Here is a 23,108-nt window from a genome sequence, read left to right as displayed (position 1 = left end):
ACCTTTAATGAGGTTAACTCACATTCAGCAAAATTACACGAGAGGATATTGATACAACTCTGGCTTGTGCTGTCTTCTTGTTATGATAACAATAACGCCCGCATCTTGTTTCCAACAAACTAATATATTGCAAAAGTAACTACACTTAACACTGATTCCCTCCTAATAAGACAAATTTTCCCTCTATATATTTTTTTCTGCTAAAATGCTGCGGCCTGTGAGACACAGCTGAGGGAAGAGAGTCCCCACAGCAAGGAAAAAAGGCGTCACGCTAGCGTTAGCCAGTCTCACAGCTAGCAAGAAAGAGAAGAGACGGAAATAATTATAACCCTGGGTGCCACCGCAAACACATAAATGTTTTCGAGAACGCGATATTTAGGTAAGGTTAATAAACACAATAATGATGAATGGATACTGTTAGTTACCGATGGGACACAGCTAAGCTGGCTAACGGGCTAAAGCTACGTAGTTAGCGTAGTTAGTTGTCGATAACTTGGAGCAGGAGGTGTTTTGATTAATGAAATTGTCTTATCTTTAATAGAGTTGTGGCGCAAAGTATTACATAATGTCAGCTGTCGTACAAGTTGTTCACATCTACGAAATGTCACTGTTGGCAGTTTGCATATGTAAACAAAACAAAAACAGTTTATCTTTATTCAGCTTTGTCTGTTGGCTTTATTATCGTTAGTCAAAGCGATCGCCCCTGAACCTCAAGCTCAGCTCCGTATAGTCGCAACTTTTTAACTTACTTGAAATTATTAATGTGCGCTAATCTGCTGTAATAGCAACGTGGCTGGGCCTGTTCAGCGTTGTGGCTATTTGCTTTATGCGCAAACACGCGGATGGAATCGACAAGACCAAGATCTGTCTTAATTCAGTACATCCGGTTTTATTAGGAAGGAATCAACCATGTTGTGTAGTGCTACTTTCTAACACTACACGTGTAACACAGGTATCACAACTGCTCATATATATAATATTAGGTGATTTGTAGATCATAATCATAATCTAACTAGGAAAACAATAGGACGAGCTTCAGGCTTGTTCAGCTTTTGTTAGTTGTCTTTCACGCTTCACTCTAACTTCTCTGTTTTTTTCCTGAAGAGACGAAGATGAACAGCTTCAGCAGAGCCAATAAACACAGGACGACACACCTTGGAACGCTGAAGCCCGACATGGAGAGAGATTCCGGCTTCTCAGGTTTGCTTGAATCAGTTACATTGCTTTGCAGAGATAAGTGAGGATACTGTAAATGCAAGAACCCGTTTATTATGAGGCTTTTCTAGTGTTTTGGTCAGCCTTTTTCTATAAACCATGGCAGACACCTCTTTATATATTCTCTCTATTTGCTAGGACCTCAGTAATAATCATATAGTAGGCAGTGAGTTACATTAGCCTTTCTTTTCTAATAATGGGTGAACATCAAGGCATAAACAAGGTCAGCTCTAATCAAATCTGGGGATCTAGGTCACATTTTGTATCCTCTGTTTTTTTTCTTATGAACTTTATTTACACTATGAAGGCTGACCTGGATTTGGTTTAGCCCTGCTCATCGGGTTGATGGTATTCTTTTCCAGATGCTCTAGAGATGTTTATCTACATCAGCTGTTGCACTCAATCTGTTGCTTTTTACCACAACGAGACCCATATGTTGGTTTTCCCATTCTCAGATGCCAGCTCTGAGTACCTCAGTACAGTCGACCTGACTGACTCTGAAGATGTGGGAAGGAATGGGTCAACTGTTGGTCTGAACCCGTCTGGTCCCCAGGTGTCTGTGATGGGAGGCTCATACTCTGGATTGTCTCCTATGATCATCATGAACAACTTTGTCTTAAAGCAGGTAAAAGCAAAGCAATATTTCATAGAGTATGTTCTCAAATGTTAAATGATTGTTTATATCAGTATATGTTTACTGTGTTCAGATTCATTTTACAATTTTATGCATGTTGTCCTGTTTTTTCCAGCCTTCACAGATTGCTGAACCTGAAAAACAGTGGGGCTTTCCTTCATCCTTAGAAATGATGCCTCAGTCACAGGTAGTTCTTCTTCAACCAATGCTATCGAATGCTAGCAGCAGCCCTCCAAAGACCTACTCAGAAAATATTCAGCAGTCAAAAAGCTTTGTGCCACCCCTCAAGTCATATCCCAGAATTGCCCCTCACCCAGCAGAGGTGGCATCTAAGAGGGTGGGATCCCACAGAGTGAAAGGCAGTTCAGCTTCTGGGTATGAGCAGCGGCAGCGCAGGCACCAGCACAGCCACAGGCTCTACAGCTCCCCCAGCCCACAGCCAGCACTGCAGCCTCCAGTCAAAGCCCTCACTAGCTTTGATGCAGCAAGCAACCAACCACATGGAACTGAGGAGCAGCTCAGTGACAGGTCTCTCTCTTCGCTAGCAGCAACCAGCTCCCTACTGAACTTAACAGACGAGTTCAGCTCAAACATGGACAGCAGCAGTGTACATGATGGATGTCAGGATGCCCTCTCCGTGGACAGTAACAAACTGAAGCGATTCAGCAACACCTACAATATTCTCAACAAGTCTGGTTTACTGGGGATCACGTTGCGCACAAAGCAGCTGATCAAGGAGAATAAGCGCACCCAAGGCCAACTGCAGCAGCTGCAGGAGCAAACAGGTCTGCTGCTGGAGGCTCTGAGCAGCGGAGACCCTCAGCTCTGGACTAAACTCCAGCTGTCTCTGCAGGACACCGACAAGGAACAGTGTGGAGCGAAGGCTCAGAGAATCCTGGCATAATGTCCTGGTGGACCTGACTGGCCGATTTACATGAAGTAAAGCCACATCAGATGCTCACGGTAAAAGCTTTCTTCTTGTGATTAGTTTAGTTTAGTTTAGTTTAGGAGGCAGAACATAGAAATGAAATTGCGGGTTTAAGCACTAGACATGAAGCTGAAGCACATCCACTGGTACTAAGTGTTAAGGAGCATGCATACGTTTGAAACCCTCGCCTTTAATAAGACTTCTTGCCTCTGCTGTTTTAAAATAGCAAGTATCACTTGCAATAGGGCTATGGCTTCTATATGGTGTAATGCATGCCTTACAGCATACTTCAGGGTAATTCCCTACACAAGCCTTGAATGTGAATACTATAGAGAAAATATAAGCATTGTGACGCATTTTTTAAGAAAATAGACAACCTGGCATAGATACATGGTCTCAAGTCCTACTGTTAGTTTTTGTCTTTTAAATTAGTAAATACTAAATTAATGTCTCTCTTAGACTGGAAAATGTATAGAGGGAATAACATTATTTTTTATAATTTTGGTCATTTGTAAGTAGTATTTATTTGTAACAATTGTTTCTGACCTAAAATCAAGTTATGTTAATAATATAAAAAGTTTATCATATAATAATAATAATAAGCTTTCAGGTTTAGATTCTTTAATGTTATGAACTGTCATTTCTAAAAGCTTGAATTGTAGCAGGTGAAGTTGTAGCTTATCTTTCTGCCATGTTCTACTGAAGAGCAGTATTCAGCAGGATTTATCTGAGAGATGACATTTTTATGTGGCTTTATTTAGCTTTTTACATTTTTAGACAAATGACTTCTTTCTCAAATTGAGCTTTCTGTCTACACAACAACATGAATGTCAAACGTTTACCTTGATGGCTGTGCCTTTGGATATGGTCATGGTTTCGTTTTGTATTTTTTCTTGTGTAACTTAGATTTCAGTATTGCCTCATGACCGTTGCGTGGACAAAAATAAATTGTGCTTTAGCCCCAAATGTCACAGCTACGGTGAAATAACACAATCAGATTTCAAGCTACAAATGATTTAAATTCAAATGTTAACTAAACTAAATTCATACAAACAGCACATTGATTTTGCAACATTTTATAAACACTACTAGTAAAACTGTAAAACTACTAAAATATATTCAAATTGGGTTAAAAGTGTAAATAATGGCTACAAATACTATTTTATTACATTTAAGAGGTTGTTTTGTCCATGTTATTGTGAAATGTGCTTTCTGTATTTTTTCTTTAGCAAAAGTCACTTTGGCCAATTACAAACCTTCATAAAATCTAATTTGAAAACCATTTCTTCTCATTCTGTATTTTTTCAATTTGAACTAAAAATATGTAGTTTGGACAAAAATAGACTTGCTACTTGTGAATGGAGTATTTTATTGGTATAATAGACAAAATTTCTCTAAAAATTGATCTTATTGAAGTTCCAAACATCTTTAACATGATGCTGACTATGTCAGTAGCCACAGCATAATAGTGAGAAGTCCTTAATATTATTACACAGACTTAACATTAGCAGTACAGTATAGTGACTAGCTCATCTGTGAGGTTTTCTGTAAGCGCGTATCTCATGATGTTATGGCACACTGTGAATAATACCCTGGATAATAAGAATAATCATCATCTTCATCAACTTGGGAGCATATTCTTGTACCTGTATTACACTGCCTTGAGTCATGTTCTTTAGTACAAATCATCAGGCTCAACATATAAATGTTACAGCTGATGCTACAAACACCAGCTCCCCCTGTGTTCTAGCCCTTAATGTAAAGGTGAATTATTGTCACCAAGATATGGCGAGTTTCCTGAACGTAGCGTGTAGCATCTAGGAAGTGTGGAAGAGCAACACACTTGGACCATCCCAGAGCACCACATGGCACAAGTATTTAAATCGGTAGCATAATAAAAGCTTTGCAGTGCTGTGAAGGCGCGGGCCTGCAGTCTGCAAAGCCACGTCTATAGTTAGATAAACATGTGGTGCCTGTGCATGCAGCAGGAAATGACCAACTATTAGTCTTAATATACTATAGTTAAAAAGTACTTATACAATGCACTTACACTATGTACTGATATGGCTCCTATTCTTAAAGGAATGTATGCTAACTGCTAACTACTTACGAGGTCATAAAGCATCCGTTTAGTGTTACTACCAAATGGATTGTAGGAAAGCACTGAGCCTTATTCATATAACACACTGGAGCGGTCTCTCAGTCTTGTTTGGCTGCATCGGAGTCTCCAGAGTACATCTCCACCGTCTGGACGGGCAGGATGAGGCCAAGGAGCCAGCGGGTCCCGAACACGTCCCCGAGGTTGCTTTTCCAGGGGCTGCAGTTCTCCACCAGCTGACCTCTTTGCATCTGACACCAGGTCTGTCCCCGGGCCACCAGCAGAACCTGCTGGCAGCAGAAGCCGGCGGAGACCAGGCCGATGCCCAGCCACACGTACAGCATCAGCACCACGAACAGCTGCAGGCCGGAGATGGTCCCTGTGGGGGGGGGGCAAGCAAAGTAAATCACTGAGCCGGAGCTGTGCTGCAAATGAAGCGTGAGCTCACCCATGAAGAAGTAGCCGATGGAGAGCGGCAGGAGAGTCATGAAGGTGAGCGGGTTTTCGAAGGAGAGGGAGTACTCCACCGTGAGGAAGGCCACGCCAAGCACCAGAGAGTACAGACACGTGCATGACGTGTAGATGCAGAACATGATGAAGTAGCGCATGTTCTTGCTGCCAATGCAGTTCCCCGTGAAGAAGCAGTGGTGGTCCCTCTTCAGAATCACCTTCTTGCACAGTTTGCAGAAGTGGCGGCCGTTCAGCAGGTAGTGGGCGTCCACCTTGTCGGAGCAGTGCGGGGAGCACACGGGGACCGCGGTGTCGCCGGTGCTTTCGGCGGGGTATCTGATGGTCATGGCGTAGTTCCCCAGCGCGTTGAACATCAGGAAGAGGAAGACGAGCGCGTGAAGCGTCGTCGACCCCCTCAGCGACGCGCTGGGGCTCGGGAACAGCGTTGGGAGGAAGAAGCAGAAGTGCAGGACGAAGGTGACGGCGGTGGCCATGAAGAAGTAGGCAGGCGCTACGGAGTTGAGAAGCCTCAGCTTTAACATCCTGGTGAACATTTCTGTGAGAGAGTCGCAGCAAACACACTACATCATTCATTTGAACTGTAAATAAAATGTACTGGACATGGATCAAAGGAAAACACACAATCACTAATAGTAAGTATTCTTTACAGTAGACAGGCAGACACACACACACACACACACACACACACACACACAGGAATGTAAGTCACCGCTCAAAACTCATTTCTGAGTGACTGTGGCCCCTGGGATTCTCAGGGGCCACAGAGAATACCAAGAATATCCATCTGTCTTCACGTGTCAGGTCCTAACTGAGAACCCGTGACGGAGGCTGCCGACCAGCTTCAGGACCACACACCCGAACTGGGTCTTCGCAGCTGTAAACGTGCGCGTTTGCATCAAAACACCGGCAAGTCCATGCGTGCGTCAACGCGAGCGCCGCGACGGGCGGCATTTCCACCCTCCGCTGCAGCGTCCGCCTCCTAGAAACCGACACATCGACCGTTCCACGTCCCCGATGATGCGTCGAGACCACGGATCCCAAACCCCTACGTGCGTCCGGCTGCCTACCTGCAGATGTCAGGGAGCGGAGGAGCCGTCCGTTCAGCCCAGCACGTTCATTCACACGCAGAGAAGCTGCTGCTCCACATCACCGACGTCCGTTACCGTTAAAGCGCCGTCAGACCTCCGTCTACCGCCGCCTGTTGGTGCGGATGCGTCTCAGTCTCCGACAGGAGCTCGTGGCTGTTCTTTGGTTTTCCTGATGAGGATGATTAAGTCGTTGTTGCTCTACTCGCTCACCTTTAGGCACAAGATGCTCATTGGTAGAAGAGACATTCAGAAACCTGAAAGCCTTGAATTAACGACTAAACAGTTTAGTCCATTAAACATTAAGTAACGGCACAGAGCTTTGGTCAATTTCCAGCAGGTGGCGATGCGTCCTTGACTTTTACCCCTCAGCCTGTGAGCTGTAAATGACACAGACTCATTGTGTGTGTGTGTGTGTGTGTGTGTGTGTGTGTGTGTGTGTGTGTGTGTGTGTGTGTGTGTGTGTGTGTGTGTGTGTGTGTGTGTGTGTGTCTTGTCCCGTCGCCTGAACATTTCTCCCAGCACCTTATACAAATGTAATCATTTATATGTAATCATTTATATTAGCCACTGGTTACTTTAGGCTGGATCACACATCATGATCCTCAATGTATTATTCTATCTCTTTTATAATATAAGCATTTATGGCACCATTGCGTGACGCTCCCTTGCAGCTTTTGAGGCAGGTGTTTCATTGTCAGACGGCCCCTAAGCAGATGGGAGTTTCTGCTGTTTCTCGGTGTGGGGTGGAAATAGCCCGTATCTCCGTCGTCACCGGGCGCCAGCGACCAGGAAGCTTCGTAAGGTGAGCGATGCACGTTTAAAACTCCCGTATCCTTTCGGTGCCTTAAACGCGCACGGGGACGCGCTATCGGTTTTATGTGGCGCAATCCTTTCCATCAAGTTACGGAGCTGGAGGAAGGAAGGTGGGTGCGCAGACTAGTGCGAGGGCTGCAGTCAGAAAACGGGAGAACACAGTCTCCAAACGTGCCAGATTCAATTAATATAGAAGTAAAACCTACATTTATTTATTATAACCATGTAATTTCGGAGTTCAGCCGCACATGAACGCGCAAAAAGTCCCCGCATCAGTGTTTAGTGTTGTGTTGTGACGGGATGGTGAGGATGAAGATGTTTTTGGCACCACGTCAGACTCGTTCATCCCAAACTGAACGTTCTCAGTCCCACCTTTTGTTCCGTATGCTGTTGCTGTGCACGTTACGCGCATTATTACCGCTATAAAGTGATAAAGCGCTGCTGGATGCGGGCTCGTGCGTCTGATAAGGAGCGTTTGAGGCTCCTCGCGCTGTTGTGACCACGCTGTCTCCTCCATTGTTCATCCTGGACTGGATTCACGTAGACACAAAGCCTCCGTGGGTCCAGTAGTAGTTTGACTTGTTGACTTGCTTCTTGTACTGAATGCCCAGCAGACAGGCTGATGTTGGTCACAGCCCCTCACAGGTCAGTTTGCCCCTTTTTAAACATTATCATTGTTTTTTTGTTTGTTTTTGAAAAAAAAAAACAAGCATGCGTTTCATTTTTGTAAGAAAAGAGCAGAATCCGCAGTAAATGAACTCTCGTCTCCTGCCATTTTCAGCAGGCAATAATAAAGGGATGTGGCATTTAAAATGCCAGATATTTAATGGGTTTTCCACAATTCTCCGGTTCCCTTGGCAGCAAACTGATGAATATCTAATAAAAGTTTGTGAAAGGTAATTTAATTTGGACCTGATGTTTTGCTCCTTGAATGCATTTTAATGCTATAATGGACACACGAGTAATGTGTGTTGAGGTGCTGACGCAGCCTTCTGGGGATGAATGACAGAAGTGCTTCCAGCTGCTGTGTCCATTAATGACAGCGGAGCCCTGTCCTCCTCCGTGAGCTATCGCTACGTTCGAAGCCTCTCAGACAGCAGCCAACAGCCAACCCAGAGCCGCTGGTCATCTTTATGTATCACACAGTCATTAATATTTCACGGGACTCTGAGCTGAGATTGAAAAGGAGCCTTCACTGCTGTGCTGTACAGCATCTAATGGCTGCAGCGCATGAGGACAATGGTGGGTTAGACACGACACAATCACAGCAGCGACCTGTGGGTCTACGTGCACTGTGCGGTTTGTTTGTCCTTGTCGTTGTTTCAGCACCGGGAGCAGGTGGACAGCTCCTACAGTAAGAACGATTTGTACAGCAGCTCTCTGTCAGTTTATGATGAAAAGCATCGGATACTTCACATGAAAAGAGAGACCTGAGCCAGCAGAGGCTTGGAATGGGATTTTATTTTTGATCTCAAAGTTTAAAGTAAACTAAATCTTAACAGCATTTTAATGAACGCACGCGGGAGGTTAATTCTGTTCATCCTGTACCTTAAAAACTAAACCGATCTTGATCAGTTTTAACACTTATAAACCTGTCTCCAGACGAGGCTGCTGTGCAGGTCGTAGCAACAACAACAGCACAGCCCCGTCTCTGTGGGATGACAACAGCGATCTGCTCTGTTGCCCCGGAAACATGAGGTGAACACGGCTAGCTTTTATCCTTCTTCGGTTGATGTGTATTAGAAGACGTAGAGGCTGTGAACAGGTCGCTCGCTGCTGATGCTGAGGAGCGCCTAACGCCCTGCTCTCGCTGGTGTCTCTGTGGACGCGGGTCCGGACAGGAGTCAAACTCGTGTAGAGTTTGACTCCTGTCACAAGCTGCTGGGCGGGAATAACAATGATAACAGGCATCAGAAGCAGAGGCCCAGCTGCCGCCGCTGTGCTTTGCATTCCGCCCGCAGCCCGGCCTCACGTCGGTTTCCACACGCGCCTCCGCTGCTTCGAAGCCTCCGGCGAGCGGCGCGCTGCTGTTTGCGATGCCTGCCGTGACCTTCGGCGCTGGTCCACGGGGGGTTCATCACAGCGACGCAGCGCCGGCTGCGTCTCCGCTCGTTCACAGATTGTCACCGACGACTAGCAGGCGTCAGCGACGCGTCTTCACACGCCTGTTTTTAATGCCCAGAAGACGCGTCCGGCGGATGCGGCTGCAGCTTCCTGTGAAGGCATCTGCTCCATGAGCATCGTTAGCGCTCAGATGCTTTTCTCGCAGGCCCATTTTTAGGATGGGCTCCAGCAGGTCGGCGTTTTGAGCGTCTGTGGGCGGAAGCAGAGGACGGGTTCAGTGCCTCTGAAACCGGTCAGAGGCGTGTGTTCCGCCGATGCCAGATGGGTCCTAACGAGGACGGGCCCAGTCCTTCAGCAGCAGCGCAGACGCACAGCGAGTACTGAGCATGTGCAGCCGGGCAGGAAGCAGGTGTTGGGTTCGTTAGCTCCGGTCATGCTCCGAGCAGCCTCCGGGAAGAGGCGGAGTCGGGGCAGATGCTGAGTGGAGCTGCACCTCAGTGATGTGTGTTTGTTTGTATAGTGAGCTACAGAGAGAGAGAGAGAGAGAGAGAGAGAGAGCTCCCCTGTGTCTCCACTGAGCAGGTGGTGAGCAGATCCACCGCTCCTCTACTCCTCAGGCTGGTGGACTCCTCCACAGCCAAAACCCCGGCAGCAAAACCTCTAAGAAGCCTGTGAAGTCACTGGTGGCAACAAACTGAATGGACTCCATTCATTGATTCAGCTCATTTGATCGGAGACTCTGGACGCAGCAGTGTTTTACTGGGTTTTCCTGAGTTGAGGCTGTTTGGCCGGAGGCTTGTAGCTCTGACGTCACCTGGAGGAAGGTTCCACGGTGTCACGAGATAAAGGTCTGTTGTTGTTTGTTTGGTGCAATGAGCAGCTGACCTCAGCTGACGTTGCCTGTTTTGTGCTGCTCCGACTTAAACCCAGGTGCCGTGTTCCGCAGCTCATCGCTGTCTCGCAGCTCCTGCACAGACTTCAGCATCTCTGATCCTCTCAGTCAAATGAAGCACGGGGGAGAGACTTCCCCGCTCTCACATCCAAACATCAGCTTGTAATCTGCTGCACGGCTTAAAGGCCTGAATCAGGGATGAGGAGGTGAGAAATGGAGGGATTATAAGAAGTTCAGGGCTGAATGAAGTGGGGACGCGAATGCCGGCAGATCAGCACAAACACCTCTGAGTGATTATGCAGGAGAAAAACTGCTGAGTCACGCTGTGACGTTTGTCCAAATGTTGTGTGAAGCCGCGCCACAGTGGGACTCGTCGGCATCCTGCTCCGTGGTGGAGGTGGAGGTGGGGGGCGCTGCACTGAGCAGCCGGCGCCGGGCAAAGCCAGCGACGCGACGGATCCGGGAAAAACTGCTGGAGGAGCCGGCGAAGGTCTGTTTGTGCTGCTGCTTGTCAAAGTCTGAGACCAGCGTGTTTACAGTCTCATGGTGTTGTTGTGTAGTGGGGTCGTTTGTGCCTCATCCAGCGCCTGTTGACGGTACTTAAAGCAGATATGAAGGAAGGTGATGCTGTCATCGTGCTTGTGGACGCATCCATTGATCACTGGAGCGAGAGGCGCTGGGTGACACGTGTGGAAACGAGGCTTTGCTTTATGACCCACCCTCTGCGGATCAGCTGGCAGCGAAAGCAGCGGAGGCAGCGGCGCGGGGAGAGTCCTGCTTCCTGTCTGACCCTGTGATGTGGAGGAGGCCGTCGATCAGCCTCCTCCGATGGAGCTCCTCAGGAAGTGACGTCACCGGCGCGGTGGCCAATCAGCAGCACGGAGCAGTGGCGTCGCATCCGTGATCTGACGGTGAAGTCGTACTCTTGACGCGACGCTTTGTTGAAGCTCCGCCCCCTCGCGCCGCGCGGCGTTTAGAGCGTATTGATGGTTCACGTGGTCACGGCGGTGTGGATGATCCTGGGCCGGTGCCGTGGAAACAGCCTGTAACTGACACTAGTCGTTCTCATATGAAAGTTTCCCTAAATTCCTCATTGATTCTGTTTTGTCAAATAATAATAACAATGAAGCACATTACGATTCCAGGCTCCATAAAAGGTCTTTTTCTCAGCTTAATCAGTGTTAATTCTGAGGTGTTTTCCTTTTCTTTCTCCAGGTATGGTCCAGTGCTGATGGCGCACTCTGAGCTCTTATTGACGCGGGGGCCCCCCGTGGAGCAGGGGCCCGTGGACCTGGGCGTTCTGGGCTTCCTGGACGCGCTGGGGGAGGAGAACAGCACGGCTGAGCGATGCTACCGCTCCCACTCACGCAGCAGCGTCCTCCAGGGCCTGCCCTTCGGAGGGGTGCCCACGGTGCTCGCCATCAACGTGGTGCTGTGGATGGTACGGAGCCACGCCCACAGCCAAACACAACCACGCCCACACTTACAGCCACGCCCACACACGCACACTCGCCACACCTCACACGGTGCAACCGGATCAGAGCCGCTGGCGAAAGCGTCCAGAGCTGAATAATAGTTCAGAATAACTCAATGGTCTCATGTTGAATCTGCTTCCATTTGTAACCACTGTTTACCAACATAATTGCATATTTCTCCTCGATAATGACAGGCTTCCTCTTCAGCTGTGAACAACCCCCCCCCCTTCCTGTCAGGCCTCGTCAAACCCGATCTCTGCACTCCGATCACTCGCCATCTGTCACGTGCGCCTTTTAATTGGCTCGTTTTATTGCTGCCTGGTCGTCAGGACAACACGGAGGGTTGAGCCTGTGTCTCCTAATGACGAGCGTGACTCACAGCATCCCCCCCCCCCCCCCCCCCCCAGGTGACGGGAGCACGCCTCTGCATCGCTCCCATCATCCTACAGAGTAAATCACATGTGGGCTTCGGGGCCCACGCTTTAGGACCACGTACTAAAACCAGAGCAGAGGAAGCGCTCGCTGACTCAGGACGCGAGGTCACCCTTTTGTCTGCGTGGATTCAGATCCCTCATCCACTGAGGAATGAATCATGAATCATCAACGTTGACGGGCGCTTTCTTCCTATTAGCTCAGCTCACGTCTGCAGCCACTTAACCAAATGTCTTCTCAGCTCAAATGATCTAACAGCCTAATTAAAGGCAGACGCGCAGCCGTCCGTCGGCTCCGTTCCCATTTCCAGCCTTCGCTCTCGCAGGTGAACCCGCTTTTGTCTGCTCTAGTATCTAAACAAATAGCCTTTAATTCTGACTTGCCCTTCGTTTGTGACTGAATAGGAGCTATTTGGATTTATTCATGCCATTGACTGCACTGCGTTCACGTGCGCATGCCGACCTGTCTCCTGTTAGTTGCCATGACAACCACATAGTACTCTAAAGAAAGAAGATGGGCTCATTGTTGCTGCTGTGGTTTAAGCCTCTTATTTGGAGGAGTGTCCTGCTTTCAGGGTGATTCATGGAAAGTTATATTATTATAGCTAATATCAGACACACTGATGATGGATGGATGATGTCATGGAGTGTTTGTGTTTGTACAGTAGCTCCACATTCATGCTGCTCGTGTTGTGTTCTGCAGTTCCTGTTGCTCATATTCTCCTGTCTGAGGAAGGCTGCGTGGGACTACGGCCGCCTCGCTCTGCTGATGGAGAACGACAGGTAAATCCCTCACAAAAAAACGCTCAGACCTGCCTCTCTAAGCCGTGACAGCAGCTAAGATGGAGTGATAATAAGGGTCCTGGTGCTGCAGCGCCCTCTGCTGAGCACGTGCGGCACTGCAGACGGCTTCTCCTCCGTTTGCTGTCCTCTGCAGGTCACGTTCAGATCTGTACAGTGTGTGTAAACATACCGTGTTTTAGATACAAACTGATCATATTTTCAACAATCAGTGAGTTTCTTTCTTTCTTTTTGACCCGCGTCTCCTCTCCGGCAGCCTTGTTTCAGCCTGACTGTGGCTGTGTTTGGTCAAGCAGGCTGCTCTCTCACCAATTGAATTATTCTACTTAATTTGACGAGCTGTCGACCGGTCGGGAGAGCGGATCCTCTGGCCTTTTTCACTGCTGTAGGTGATTATCTCCTCCATGAATGAAGCCCTCCATTAAAGTCGCTTACTGGGCCCTGAGCGTCTGCAGCAGCTGCATTACCACTTGTTGGGATCTGAATGACGAGTTCATATTGGACGTGAAGGTGAATTATTCTCAGGGTATTTGTTTATTTATCTCCCACTTTAGCCTCACATCCCTGTTTTATGGAGAACCCAGTGAGAAAGAGAAGTCTCCCTCAGAGTCCAGCCCCTCGGACTCTGAGACCAAGGACATGGTGAGTTTGACTCTGAGACGCTGCACTGTCCCATTCTTCATGATCCTCTTCACTTCTTATTCATAGTAATTTGAACCTTTCCGTTAATTTGTCAGTGACCTAATGGCTGTCTAAAATTGCCGCGTCTTGCACTTTTGTGCCAAAGCCGATGTGTCCAAGGTGGAGCTGCGTCAGTTGTTTGGCCCGTGACTCAGCTGCTCTGTCTGTGACTCCATGACACCTATGTGAGAGTCTGAGGTCACTGTGTGCATGTTTACAAGCGTGTCAGGCTGGAGTCATCGCCCTGTGCTGAGGCTGCAGTAAAGCGGTTACTGCTTCAGGCTAGACCTATTAAAGCTCCATCACTGTGTCACTCTCAGACCCTATTACTATGCAGAAAGTGGATGCATGCAAATAGCCAGATGTGGTGTGAGTACATGTCATTTACGCTCCCTAATGCTCCGTCCATTGGCTGTTTTATGATTCTCCTCTGGTTCCAGGGCTTCTGCTCGTGGCTCTCGTCACTTTACCATATGAAGTAAGTACACAGAGCTCTCTCATCTTCGCTTCCATCCTTTTATTGGCCCTCGGGCTTCAAAGCTGGTGTCCCAATCACACGTAAAGTCCCGTGTTATATGTCATTTAGCAGCAAAAACAAACGAGTCTGGCTTCGGGCGACCGCTGGTGCCACGCTTTTCCAGCTGACTATTAGCGCTTTGCTCAAGTCTGACTGCACTTAACAGATTTGGGCCTAAGAAAAAACGATTTCCACAATGTCCAGGGTTTCCATAGCGTTGCAGTGGACTTTGGGTGCTCCTCCTTTTAGCTCACATGCCGATGGCTCACCCTGGGATCCCTGGGAACCAGCGAACCCACCCTGCAGCCTCTCCATGTGTGGGCACCTCTTCGTCTTCTTTCCATGTGTTTCTTTGTTTTCTTTGATGGCGCTGGGCTTCCTGAGCCTCCCGCCTGCTGACCACGGCGTCTAACACCACAGTAATTGTGCCACGGTTGCTTGTGATGAGGGGCCAGAATAAAAACACCCAACGTCCATAATGCGACTACGGGAACCATGGACAGTGTGGACAAAGCTGAAATCTGGCCTCCAAGGCCTCACTTCACTTCACTTTGTTTCTGCAGGGATGAGGAGATCCGCAGCAAATGTGGCATGGACGCCGTCACGTACTTGTCCTTCCAGCGCCACATCATCCTGCTCATGAGCGTGGTTTGCCTGCTGTCTTTGGCCGTCATCCTGCCGGTCAACTTTTCCGGGAACCTGCTAGGTATTTTGGTCTTCCCACGGTGGTAAAGCGGGACGAGCGTGTGCAAATGCCACGGGAAATCCTTAACCTCACGAGACCATGGGTCCGGCAGGGCCTCCGTCTGTGGACGGGCCACACAGAGACACCTCGCACATGTTCACGCAGCACATTTATTAGGTGGATGCACAGAAAACAATCTGTGGTGAAGATGGGCTCTAACATAATCCACAGAGGAAGTTAGATGGAACCGATGCGTCTATGATGCGTCCACGCCCACAGTGTCCACTGGGAGATCCCACCACACTGGTGCCAGTTCATCGAGAGCTCCCTGTCAGGTTTTAGGAATAGAAAGTGCTTCATTTCCTCTCACGATACGCACGTAGGTGTGAGGGGAGGAGAGGCTCCCGCAGCAGCTGGTAAATCGCAGCCCAAATGCCTTTTGACAGTCGCGTGCTTGTTTTGCAGCGCGCGTCGAGCAAGCGCTTCCACCGCGGGCGGCGAGGAGCTTTTTATTGCGGCCGCGGTTGCCACGGCAACAGCAAGCAAAGGTCGCCCCACATGAAAGCGGCGCCGTTAGTGGCGCGTTTAGGTTTCGCGTGAGATGTCGTGGAGCCGAGCGTCGTCATGAAGTTGGACGGAAAGCGTTTTCTCTGAATAGTGTCATTGCTTCATTGTTGCCTCGCTGTTGCCTCAGCCTCCAGACAAACGGGGGGGAGGGGGGGGGCAGCTTCTAACGCTCTGTGTCATGTTCCATTACTTCTACAGGAGACAGTCCCGAGAACTTTGGAAGAACAACACTGGCCAACGTGAACGCAAAGTAAGTGCAGCACACGCGTGCATGACATCAGGTCGGGCTCCGACCGCAAACGCGTCGCTACAATTGAGTTACAGCAGCGACGCTGTGATTCACAGCAACAGCCTTCTGTGGCTCCACTGCGTCTTGGCCCTGGTTTACTTCATCATCACGGTGCTGTGCATGGCTCACCACTCGATACGGCTCGAGTACAGAGAGGACGACAAGGTTGGTGGAGGCCTGACACCATTCAACCCAGGGTCCGGGTCCGAGGACGCGGGCTGTGATGTCCTGCTTTGTCTCTAAATGGTGTCTGCTTCACGTCCTGCAGGTCGCCAGGACCCTGATGATCACCTCCATCCCCAGAGAGATCTCTGACCCTGGACTCATCACCAAACATTTCCAGTACTGATTCCTACTTCTTTCATTTCCATTCATTCCACTTGTGTCTCACTCATGCAGAAGCTCATGTACTGAACCGCCTCGTTATCCATCCACCAGCGAGGCCTACCCCAGCTGCACCGTCACCGACATCCGCTTCTGCTTTGACGTCCTCAAGCTGATGAGGCTGGACGTGGAAAGGTAGCGAGCATCCGCTGCTGCAGGCTGATCACCAGCAGGCGCTCTTCTAACCACGCTCTCCTGCAGGCGCAAAGCAATGAAGGGCAGGCTGTATTTCGCCTCCAAGGCCCAGAAGGAGGGGAAGGTCACGATCAGGACTCATCCGTGCGCGCAGATCTTCTGCTGCGACATCTGTGGCTTTGAAAAGGTCAGTTTGGCTGCGTTTGTGGGCATTTGCTGGTGTTTTTCTGTGGGCCGTGCTGAGCAGAAGGGATGCGGCCACCGGGTGGCGCTGCAGCCCGTCGCTCAGCCACCGTGCTTCTTCAGGTGGACGCGGAGCAGTACTACAGCGAGCTGGAGGAGAAACGCACCGACGAGTTCACCGCCGAGAAGAACCGCATCGCCATGAAGCGCCTGGGCATCGCCTTCGTCACGTTCCGCGACGAGCGGATGACCGCTGTGTGAGTGCCCCCCCCACACACACACACACACACACACACACCCCACAAACCCCGTCACAGCAGGGAGCCGTGACGGCGCCGTGTCCTGTTTCCTCCAGGATCGTGAAGGACTACAGCCGTGTGCACTGCCGCCACAGACCCCAGCAGTCCAGCATCACCACGGTGGTGCAGTCGCACCGATGGGGGGTCGGCTACGCACCCGCCCCCAGCGACATCATCTGGTCAGTGCACATTCACGGTGCTTCTAAATCATCCACCACATGAAAGAACGCCGCGTTCAACATAAAGGCCCGTGTCTGTGTTTAAACATAGTCGCACACTTGTGTGATTTATCAGCCTTTCAGTACCTGCGTGTCCCAGACTGGACCAAACCAGAGCAGCCGAGAAACTCACACGGATTTTACGTGTAATGTGCAATTTTGCATGTCTGATGCATCATTTAGACACGTTTCCCTGTAATTAGGCCTGACATATTTGGTATATTTGGAAAGCTCACGACGAGACGCTCGACCACATTAGCTCGTGCTGATGGACTTCAAAGGCTTGTTTGCAGGCGCTCATCTGTTATGAGACTGTTTTCTGCTGCTTCCTTTGGTGAACTGTGTGCAGAGCCGTGGACCGGATTAGCTCCAATGCTCGTTTCTTATCTCGGGAAGCGAATGCAGCAGCAGCCGCAGAAGGTTATGTAACAAACAAGCGCTGCATGTGTACGTACTGTATGAGACCAGATGGGCCATAATGCGTCTCAGGCTCCAGGAAGGAGCAGACTGTTCCTTAAAGCTCATTATGGGCTGTAGGTGTGTGCCTCATGCCTCCACCTGTTTCCAGGGAGAACCTGTCCGTGTGTGGATCTCGCTGGTGGCTCCGCTGTGTCCTGCTCAACATCCTCCTCTTCCTGCTGCTCTTCTTCCTCACCACTCCCGCCATCATCGTCAACACCATGGATAAGTTCAACGTCACCAGGCCCGTGGAGAGTCTGCGGGTCAGAGTCTGAGCGCGTGCACGGTCGTGACCTGGTGCCTCGCGTTCGCCCTCCTGCCTTTCACTAATGAGCCTTCTTGCTTCCCACACAGAGCCCTGTCATTACGCAGTTCTTCCCCACGCTGCTGCTGTGGGCATTCTCGGTGCTGCTGCCCTTCATCGTCTATTACTCAGCCTTCTTTGAGTCCCACTGGACCAGGTACGCAGTCATGTTCTCCTGCCTGAAACAGGAATGTCTGTCCTTCCTTCGGTCCGATGGACGCCCTCATGTTCACAGCTCCTTTAGCATTGCAATTATTATTATTCTTTTCCACCATCTTTGACTTTTACTCTATACTTTTTACTCTATACTCTATATGTACTCTCTCTGTGTCTCTTTCTCTGTCTCTCTCTCCCTCGCACTCCCTGCACTGTTATTCTGGGCAGGTTGTCATAGAGATGTGAGGATAATGATATGCACAGTATTCGCCATGCGCAGAGGAGCAGCTTATAGTGAGTAGCAGGTGGAGGAGCTGAACGACTGTTTACAAGGAGACAACCTAATGCAGTACCTACTGTATATAAGCAGCCTCCCTCTGCATAACTCTCCACACACACAGGCACACACACACACACACACACACACACACACACACACACACACACACAAGCCTGTTGTGCAGGCGCTGAGTGAAGGACAGTTTCCTGGAATGATGCGTGGAGCTCATCCTAATGAACCCAACGCACCTGTAAATGGAACGTGAGCTTTCTAGTTTCACGCTTTGTGACGTTCTCCTCGTCCCTCGTTTCAGATCTGGTCAGAACCAAGTAACAATGCACAAGTGCTTCTCTCTGCTGGTCTTCATGGTCATCATCTTGCCCTCGCTCGGTCTGTCCAGGTACAGTAGCTCTGCAGCCTCACGACAAACAGCCTTTTGGCTTTTAGTCACATGTTTCACACACCTTATCCTTTTTCCACCCTCTGCAGCTTAGACCTGTTCTTCACCTGGCTCTTTGATGTCAACTTCCTGGATGAGAAGGATGTGAAATTCCAGTACGATGCCTCTTTTGGGTGATAGTGTGTGTGTGTGGCTCAGATGAGGAGCTTTCACGTGTTTTCTTGACGCAGGTGCGTCTTTCTCCCGGACAACGGTGCGTTCTTCGTCAACTACGTGATCACGTCCAGCCTGATCGGAACGGCCATGGAGCTGCTGCGGATCCCGGCGCTGACCGTGTACTCGCTCCGCCTGTGCTTCGCCAAGTCCCAGGCCGAGCGGATTCATGTCAAACGGGTCCGTGGCGCCGGCCGCGGCTGCGTCAGCGTTTTGAGTCCAAACGCAAAGCCTGCTTTGAAAGGTTGTGTCTTTGTTGCAGAGTCAGGCCTACGAGTTCCAGTTCGGCCTGGAGTACGCGTGGACCATGTGCATCGTTGCCGTCAGCATGACCTACAGCATCACGTGTCCCATCATCATGCCCTTCGGTGAGCCAGCGCCAGCACACGTCGCTGTCCTCACTGGGACCTTGCTCTCCTCCCGTGCCCGCCGGTCCCATGCAGACCGTGTGAACTCGCTGCTGGAGTCCCAGACACCCGGCCCCAGTGAGCCGCGAGCCAGACGCCCACTCTGCTCCTGTCTCTGCCCAAAGCTCACTGAGCTTCTGTTTGCAGCATCAGTCCCAGCAGACCGTGCTGCTCTGTGGCAGTAATGTAGGATAAAGAGGCCCTGACTGTACATATGAATGGAGGCTTTTATGAGTTTGGACCCTGCAGATGTCTGTGTGTGACGCCTGTCTGCTGCTGTGCCCCTTCAGGTCTGCTCTACGTGATCCTGAAGCACATGGTCGACCGGTACAACATCTACTACGCGTACGTTCCCACCAAACTCAACCAGCGCATCCACAGAGCGGCCACCAGCCAAGTGATGGTGGCTCCCATCCTCTGCATGTTCTGGCTGCTCTTCTTCTCCGTGCTCAGATTAGGTATTTGCCGCTGCCTTTTCCTCGCGCCCGCCGTCGCTCCTCGTGACGAGCGTCTCTCTCCCCAGGCCCGCTGCACCCCATCACCCTGTTCACCCTGGCGTCCCTGCTCTCCTGCGTCGCCTTCTCCCTCCTGCGCGTGTGCCTTCGGAAGCCGCCCAACAGGCCGATAAGCTACCAGGTCAGCGCGTTGAGCAGCAGCTCGTCGGGTCCGGACGAAGCAGCACTGAATGTTGTTTCTCCTCTTTGTTTCAGATGTCTGATCAACCAGCAGAGGGGACATTTACAGATACAGACAGAAGTACTGTCACATCGAGCACGGCTTCCAACGTACAGTACATGTTCATCTATTTGCATGCTCTCATTACAGTGCACATATTTACATTAGATCACATACTGCTGTAGAATCGGTCCAGGTTTGTATAAAGTGCAGGGTAGAAGCTATGACCCCATGGACTCAGTGGCCTGTTGTGTTTGTTGGTCCTCAGCTGTTCGTGGCGTCCGTGCTGCTGGAGCCAGAGCTGGCGCTGACGCCGATGCCGTCCCCGGCTCACCACGGCTACGGGGCCATGTCCAGCGCCCAGGGTCCGAGTCACGGCCCCGCGGAGGAGGAGGAGGGGGAGGGAGAGCACGCCCAGACCCGCGAGACCGAGCTGCAGGACCCCCCCGACGCGTTCTGCTCCAGCCCGCTCATGGACAGTCCCGTTGGCTACCAGTAGAACCAAATGCTCCCAGCTGATGACGCGCGTTCTTCACCCGAGGAACAGGTTGCTAAATGTCGCGATGCTGCGTTTTCACCACTGACCTCCATCGCCAACTTGCTGCCTCAGAACCTTAGACTCAACCGGGCTTGTAGGAAAGGAGCCGAGAAGGAGCAGACTCCACATAAACATCACTACAAACGTCAGGCAGGATGCCAGAACATCGATGTCCATGTACAGATTATTTCAGCCAAACCGTGGGAGGATCCTCGGCGCTCGCGTGGACACGAGTGGAGGTGAAAGTTCCCGTGGGAGTGGGTGTTTGTGAGCAGGCTTCCCCGGCAGACTGACGCCGTGGTGCGCTGCCTCGGAGGGAGCTCGGGGACATGGAGGGTGAGGGCCATCTGCAGTGAGAGCGCAGGCAGACGAGGAGTCGGAGGAAGTCGGAGGTGTAAAATACGTCCACGCCACAGCGGCACGAGCAGCTTGACTCTACCTGAAGCTTCTTCTACTATAACTACTGTCACTAGGATTCATTGAAGGCTGCTATTTTTGCTACAGTATTTTTGGTGTCATTGATATCGCGCTTTGGGTTCTGGGAGCGGATCCAGACGTCCCGTCGGAGGATTCCCATCTTATACTGCTGTGTTTGCTGTTGTTATTTATTTCAAATGAAAGGTTCTTGCGTGCGTCTGCTAAATATGAAGCAGCTTTAAGGACAGGAAGCAAAGCGGTGCGTGAACGCGACACCCGGCAGGAAAACGAAACGAGCACACGAGCAGTACGACATCCAGTTACAACACAGAGTCGAATGTTCACACCAGAGCCCGTCCATCCGCTCTTTCGTAGATTCCAAGTCTAGACCTAATCCCATTGAGAGTCATCGTCATGTAGCCCACGTCCAGTCCTTGGCGACGTGTTACTGCAGCTCTGGGTGCAAACAGAAGCGTGAGCCTATTGGGTGGATTCTGCTGTAATCAGACCTGATGTGATCTCAGTCGGTGTCACTTTCTTTCTGGCAGTGTAGTATTTTTTTTGTTGTTGCTGTTGTACAAAGTAAATTGATTTACCCACAATGCTTTGTGACATTCCTGCTGCTGTAATGGACCATGACGTTAGCGGCATCAACCTGCTGTTCCTCTGCATGTGGCTCCGTTGCATTAACGAGTTGTGCATTTCTATCCGCATTCTGAAGCTCACACATGCTACTTGTTGAGTACCAGAGGGCGTGTCTTATATGTTTTATGTTTTTGGGCTCAGTTTAATTTTTCTTGGTGGGATGAAACTGAATGCTAACGCATTGCTGTTCGTTATTCCCGTCTCTTGCCGTGCCTTGAAGGAACTCTCCTTGTGTGACAATCCAGCATGGCCTGAAATATGCTGCATGGATGAAACTGAGGAGAATTAGTCAGTGTATGGGAGCTGCTTCACAATGTTAACGTTCAACCCAGCGGCTCATACGCAACATAGGAACAATAATCTAATCATAATAATCTGAATAATAATGACTTTAAAAGGCAGATTAATCCAACATACAGGGAACTGTTGGATTATTCAACGTGGACGTGACCAATAATGATTTCCGAGATTGGATTTCCTCTCTAGAAGGGTTAAATCTGATTTGAATTATATAAAATAATATTACTATGATATGACATTTTAAACCTCATATTTATAATTTATAGAATTGATATTCTTGTCCTTAATAAAATTAAATGCCCACTTTCCAGTTCCTCGTGCTATAAAACGGCCGAGAACTGGCAGCACAGAGGGTCTAAAGTGGTCAACGCAGGGAGAGAAAAGAACATCAGAGGGAACGTTGAAGTATGTGGCTCTGAGCTGCCAGCGCCTCCTCTGGGTTTCTCCTCCAGAGGCTTGTTTTACAAGTCATTAAACGTACTTTCCTTTGAAAAATACTACATAAAACTTATTAGGTTATTCTTAGCTCTAATGGCCAGGCAGGATGGACAGTCCCTCATGCTTAACTGGGTTTATTGTATCCTGTCATGTCTGTTCTCATGCTGTGGACTCGGCCGTCCTGTGTCTATTTGTAGGTGCATTAGCTTTCCAGAAATGTCCTTTCCTTTTATCTCTGGGTTATAAACTGTGTATCATAAGTACATGATTTGAGATTGGAGCCTGCTGTAACTGCGGCTTGTCATTATCTCCATGAAGGTTGAGGGAAAGACAACGTTTCAGACCGATCTCTGTCAGACTAATGAGTTTTCATTGTCAGCTGTCAAACGTCAAGTGCTGTGATCTGAAATTAAAATAAATGCAGCTCAGTCCACTCCTCTCGTTCCATGAACTCCTTATTGCCGTCGGCTGTGGGCTGTGATGGAGGCTTTTCAGAGGCGGTGAGTCAGACTTCCTGTGGTACTGTACTGTAAGTAAGAAGTACAGGAGGCCGTTAGGAAATATGCAAAGTATGTCCGTTAAAGAGAACTTCAGAACGCGTGTTGGTTGCTGTTGTTGGCAGCAGCTGGACAGTCAATTATCTGCATGAGGATCTTCTTCAATCCAGAGGGTTCGTTAAGGACACCAGCCCCACACAGAGCCTGGCATTCTTCATTACCAACGTTCACAGAAGAAGAAGCAGACGGCCCTGACATTTCCCTGTCACCCGTGGCAACTGCTGGGAGCATGCTGCTCAGTGAAAGGTGAATTCCTCTGGGTACGTGGCCCAGCGCTCGCCTTTCCTCTGCCCAGATGCTCAGAATAGAAGCTGCCTCTGCCTCCTGCAGCAAACACACTGTCACTCACAGATGGCTTCGCTTCAGCTGATAGTCGCCTTGGTTGAATATGTGCTTAATATAATAGGAGCTGATAACTATGCAACATTGTATTTTCGGTTTAGGTTTAGCT

At 49.7% G+C, this 23,108-nt stretch overlaps 3 protein-coding genes across 5 annotated transcripts; 2 read left to right on the top strand and 1 right to left on the bottom strand.

The window, feature by feature from the left end:
• The first annotated feature begins 218 nt into the window (after window positions 1-218).
• Window positions 219-4,059, top strand: cipca (CLOCK-interacting pacemaker a). The gene is made up of 4 exons (XM_029138520.3): window positions 219-379; window positions 1,105-1,200; window positions 1,671-1,840; window positions 1,965-4,059. Exons 1-4 carry the CDS (start codon window positions 355-357, stop codon window positions 2,751-2,753), a joined length of 1,080 nt encoding a protein of 359 aa, XP_028994353.1. The 5' UTR covers window positions 219-354; the 3' UTR covers window positions 2,754-4,059.
• Window positions 4,060-4,126: 67 nt separating this feature from the next.
• On the bottom strand, window positions 4,127-6,805 carry zdhhc22 (zinc finger DHHC-type palmitoyltransferase 22). The gene is made up of 3 exons (XM_029138521.3): window positions 6,414-6,805; window positions 5,324-5,881; window positions 4,127-5,254 (listed from the first exon to the last, which is right to left on the bottom strand). Exons 2-3 carry the CDS (start codon window positions 5,877-5,879, stop codon window positions 4,977-4,979), a joined length of 834 nt encoding a protein of 277 aa, XP_028994354.1. The 5' UTR covers window positions 5,880-5,881; window positions 6,414-6,805; the 3' UTR covers window positions 4,127-4,976.
• A 207-nt stretch (window positions 6,806-7,012) lies between these two features.
• On the top strand, window positions 7,013-22,533 carry tmem63c (transmembrane protein 63C). 3 transcript variants are annotated; one of them, XM_029138518.3, is made up of 23 exons: window positions 7,013-7,236; window positions 11,419-11,644; window positions 12,813-12,892; window positions 13,465-13,552; window positions 14,032-14,069; window positions 14,672-14,814; window positions 15,559-15,610; window positions 15,706-15,814; window positions 15,918-15,991; window positions 16,088-16,168; window positions 16,235-16,355; window positions 16,475-16,608; window positions 16,707-16,829; window positions 17,437-17,590; window positions 17,682-17,788; window positions 18,381-18,467; window positions 18,557-18,622; window positions 18,698-18,860; window positions 18,943-19,048; window positions 19,378-19,545; window positions 19,611-19,723; window positions 19,798-19,872; window positions 20,031-22,533. In XM_029138518.3, exons 1-23 carry the CDS (start codon window positions 7,076-7,078, stop codon window positions 20,259-20,261), a joined length of 2,700 nt encoding a protein of 899 aa, XP_028994351.2. In that variant the 5' UTR covers window positions 7,013-7,075; the 3' UTR covers window positions 20,262-22,533. The 3 variants fall into 3 exon arrangements, with proteins under 3 accessions (XP_028994351.2, XP_028994352.1, XP_040925284.1); XM_029138519.2 differs by lacking the exon at window positions 7,013-7,236 and adding an exon at window positions 7,296-7,357; XM_041069350.1 differs by lacking the exon at window positions 7,013-7,236 and adding an exon at window positions 7,855-7,892.
• The last annotated feature ends 575 nt before the right edge of the window (window positions 22,534-23,108 follow it).

The sequence above is a fragment of the Betta splendens genome, chromosome 22 (assembly GCF_900634795.4).
Source record: "Betta splendens chromosome 22, fBetSpl5.4, whole genome shotgun sequence".
NCBI lineage: Eukaryota > Metazoa > Chordata > Actinopteri > Anabantiformes > Osphronemidae > Betta > Betta splendens.
Note: the sequence above shows the minus strand (reverse complement) of the source record. Positions and strands in the feature narration are given on the sequence as shown.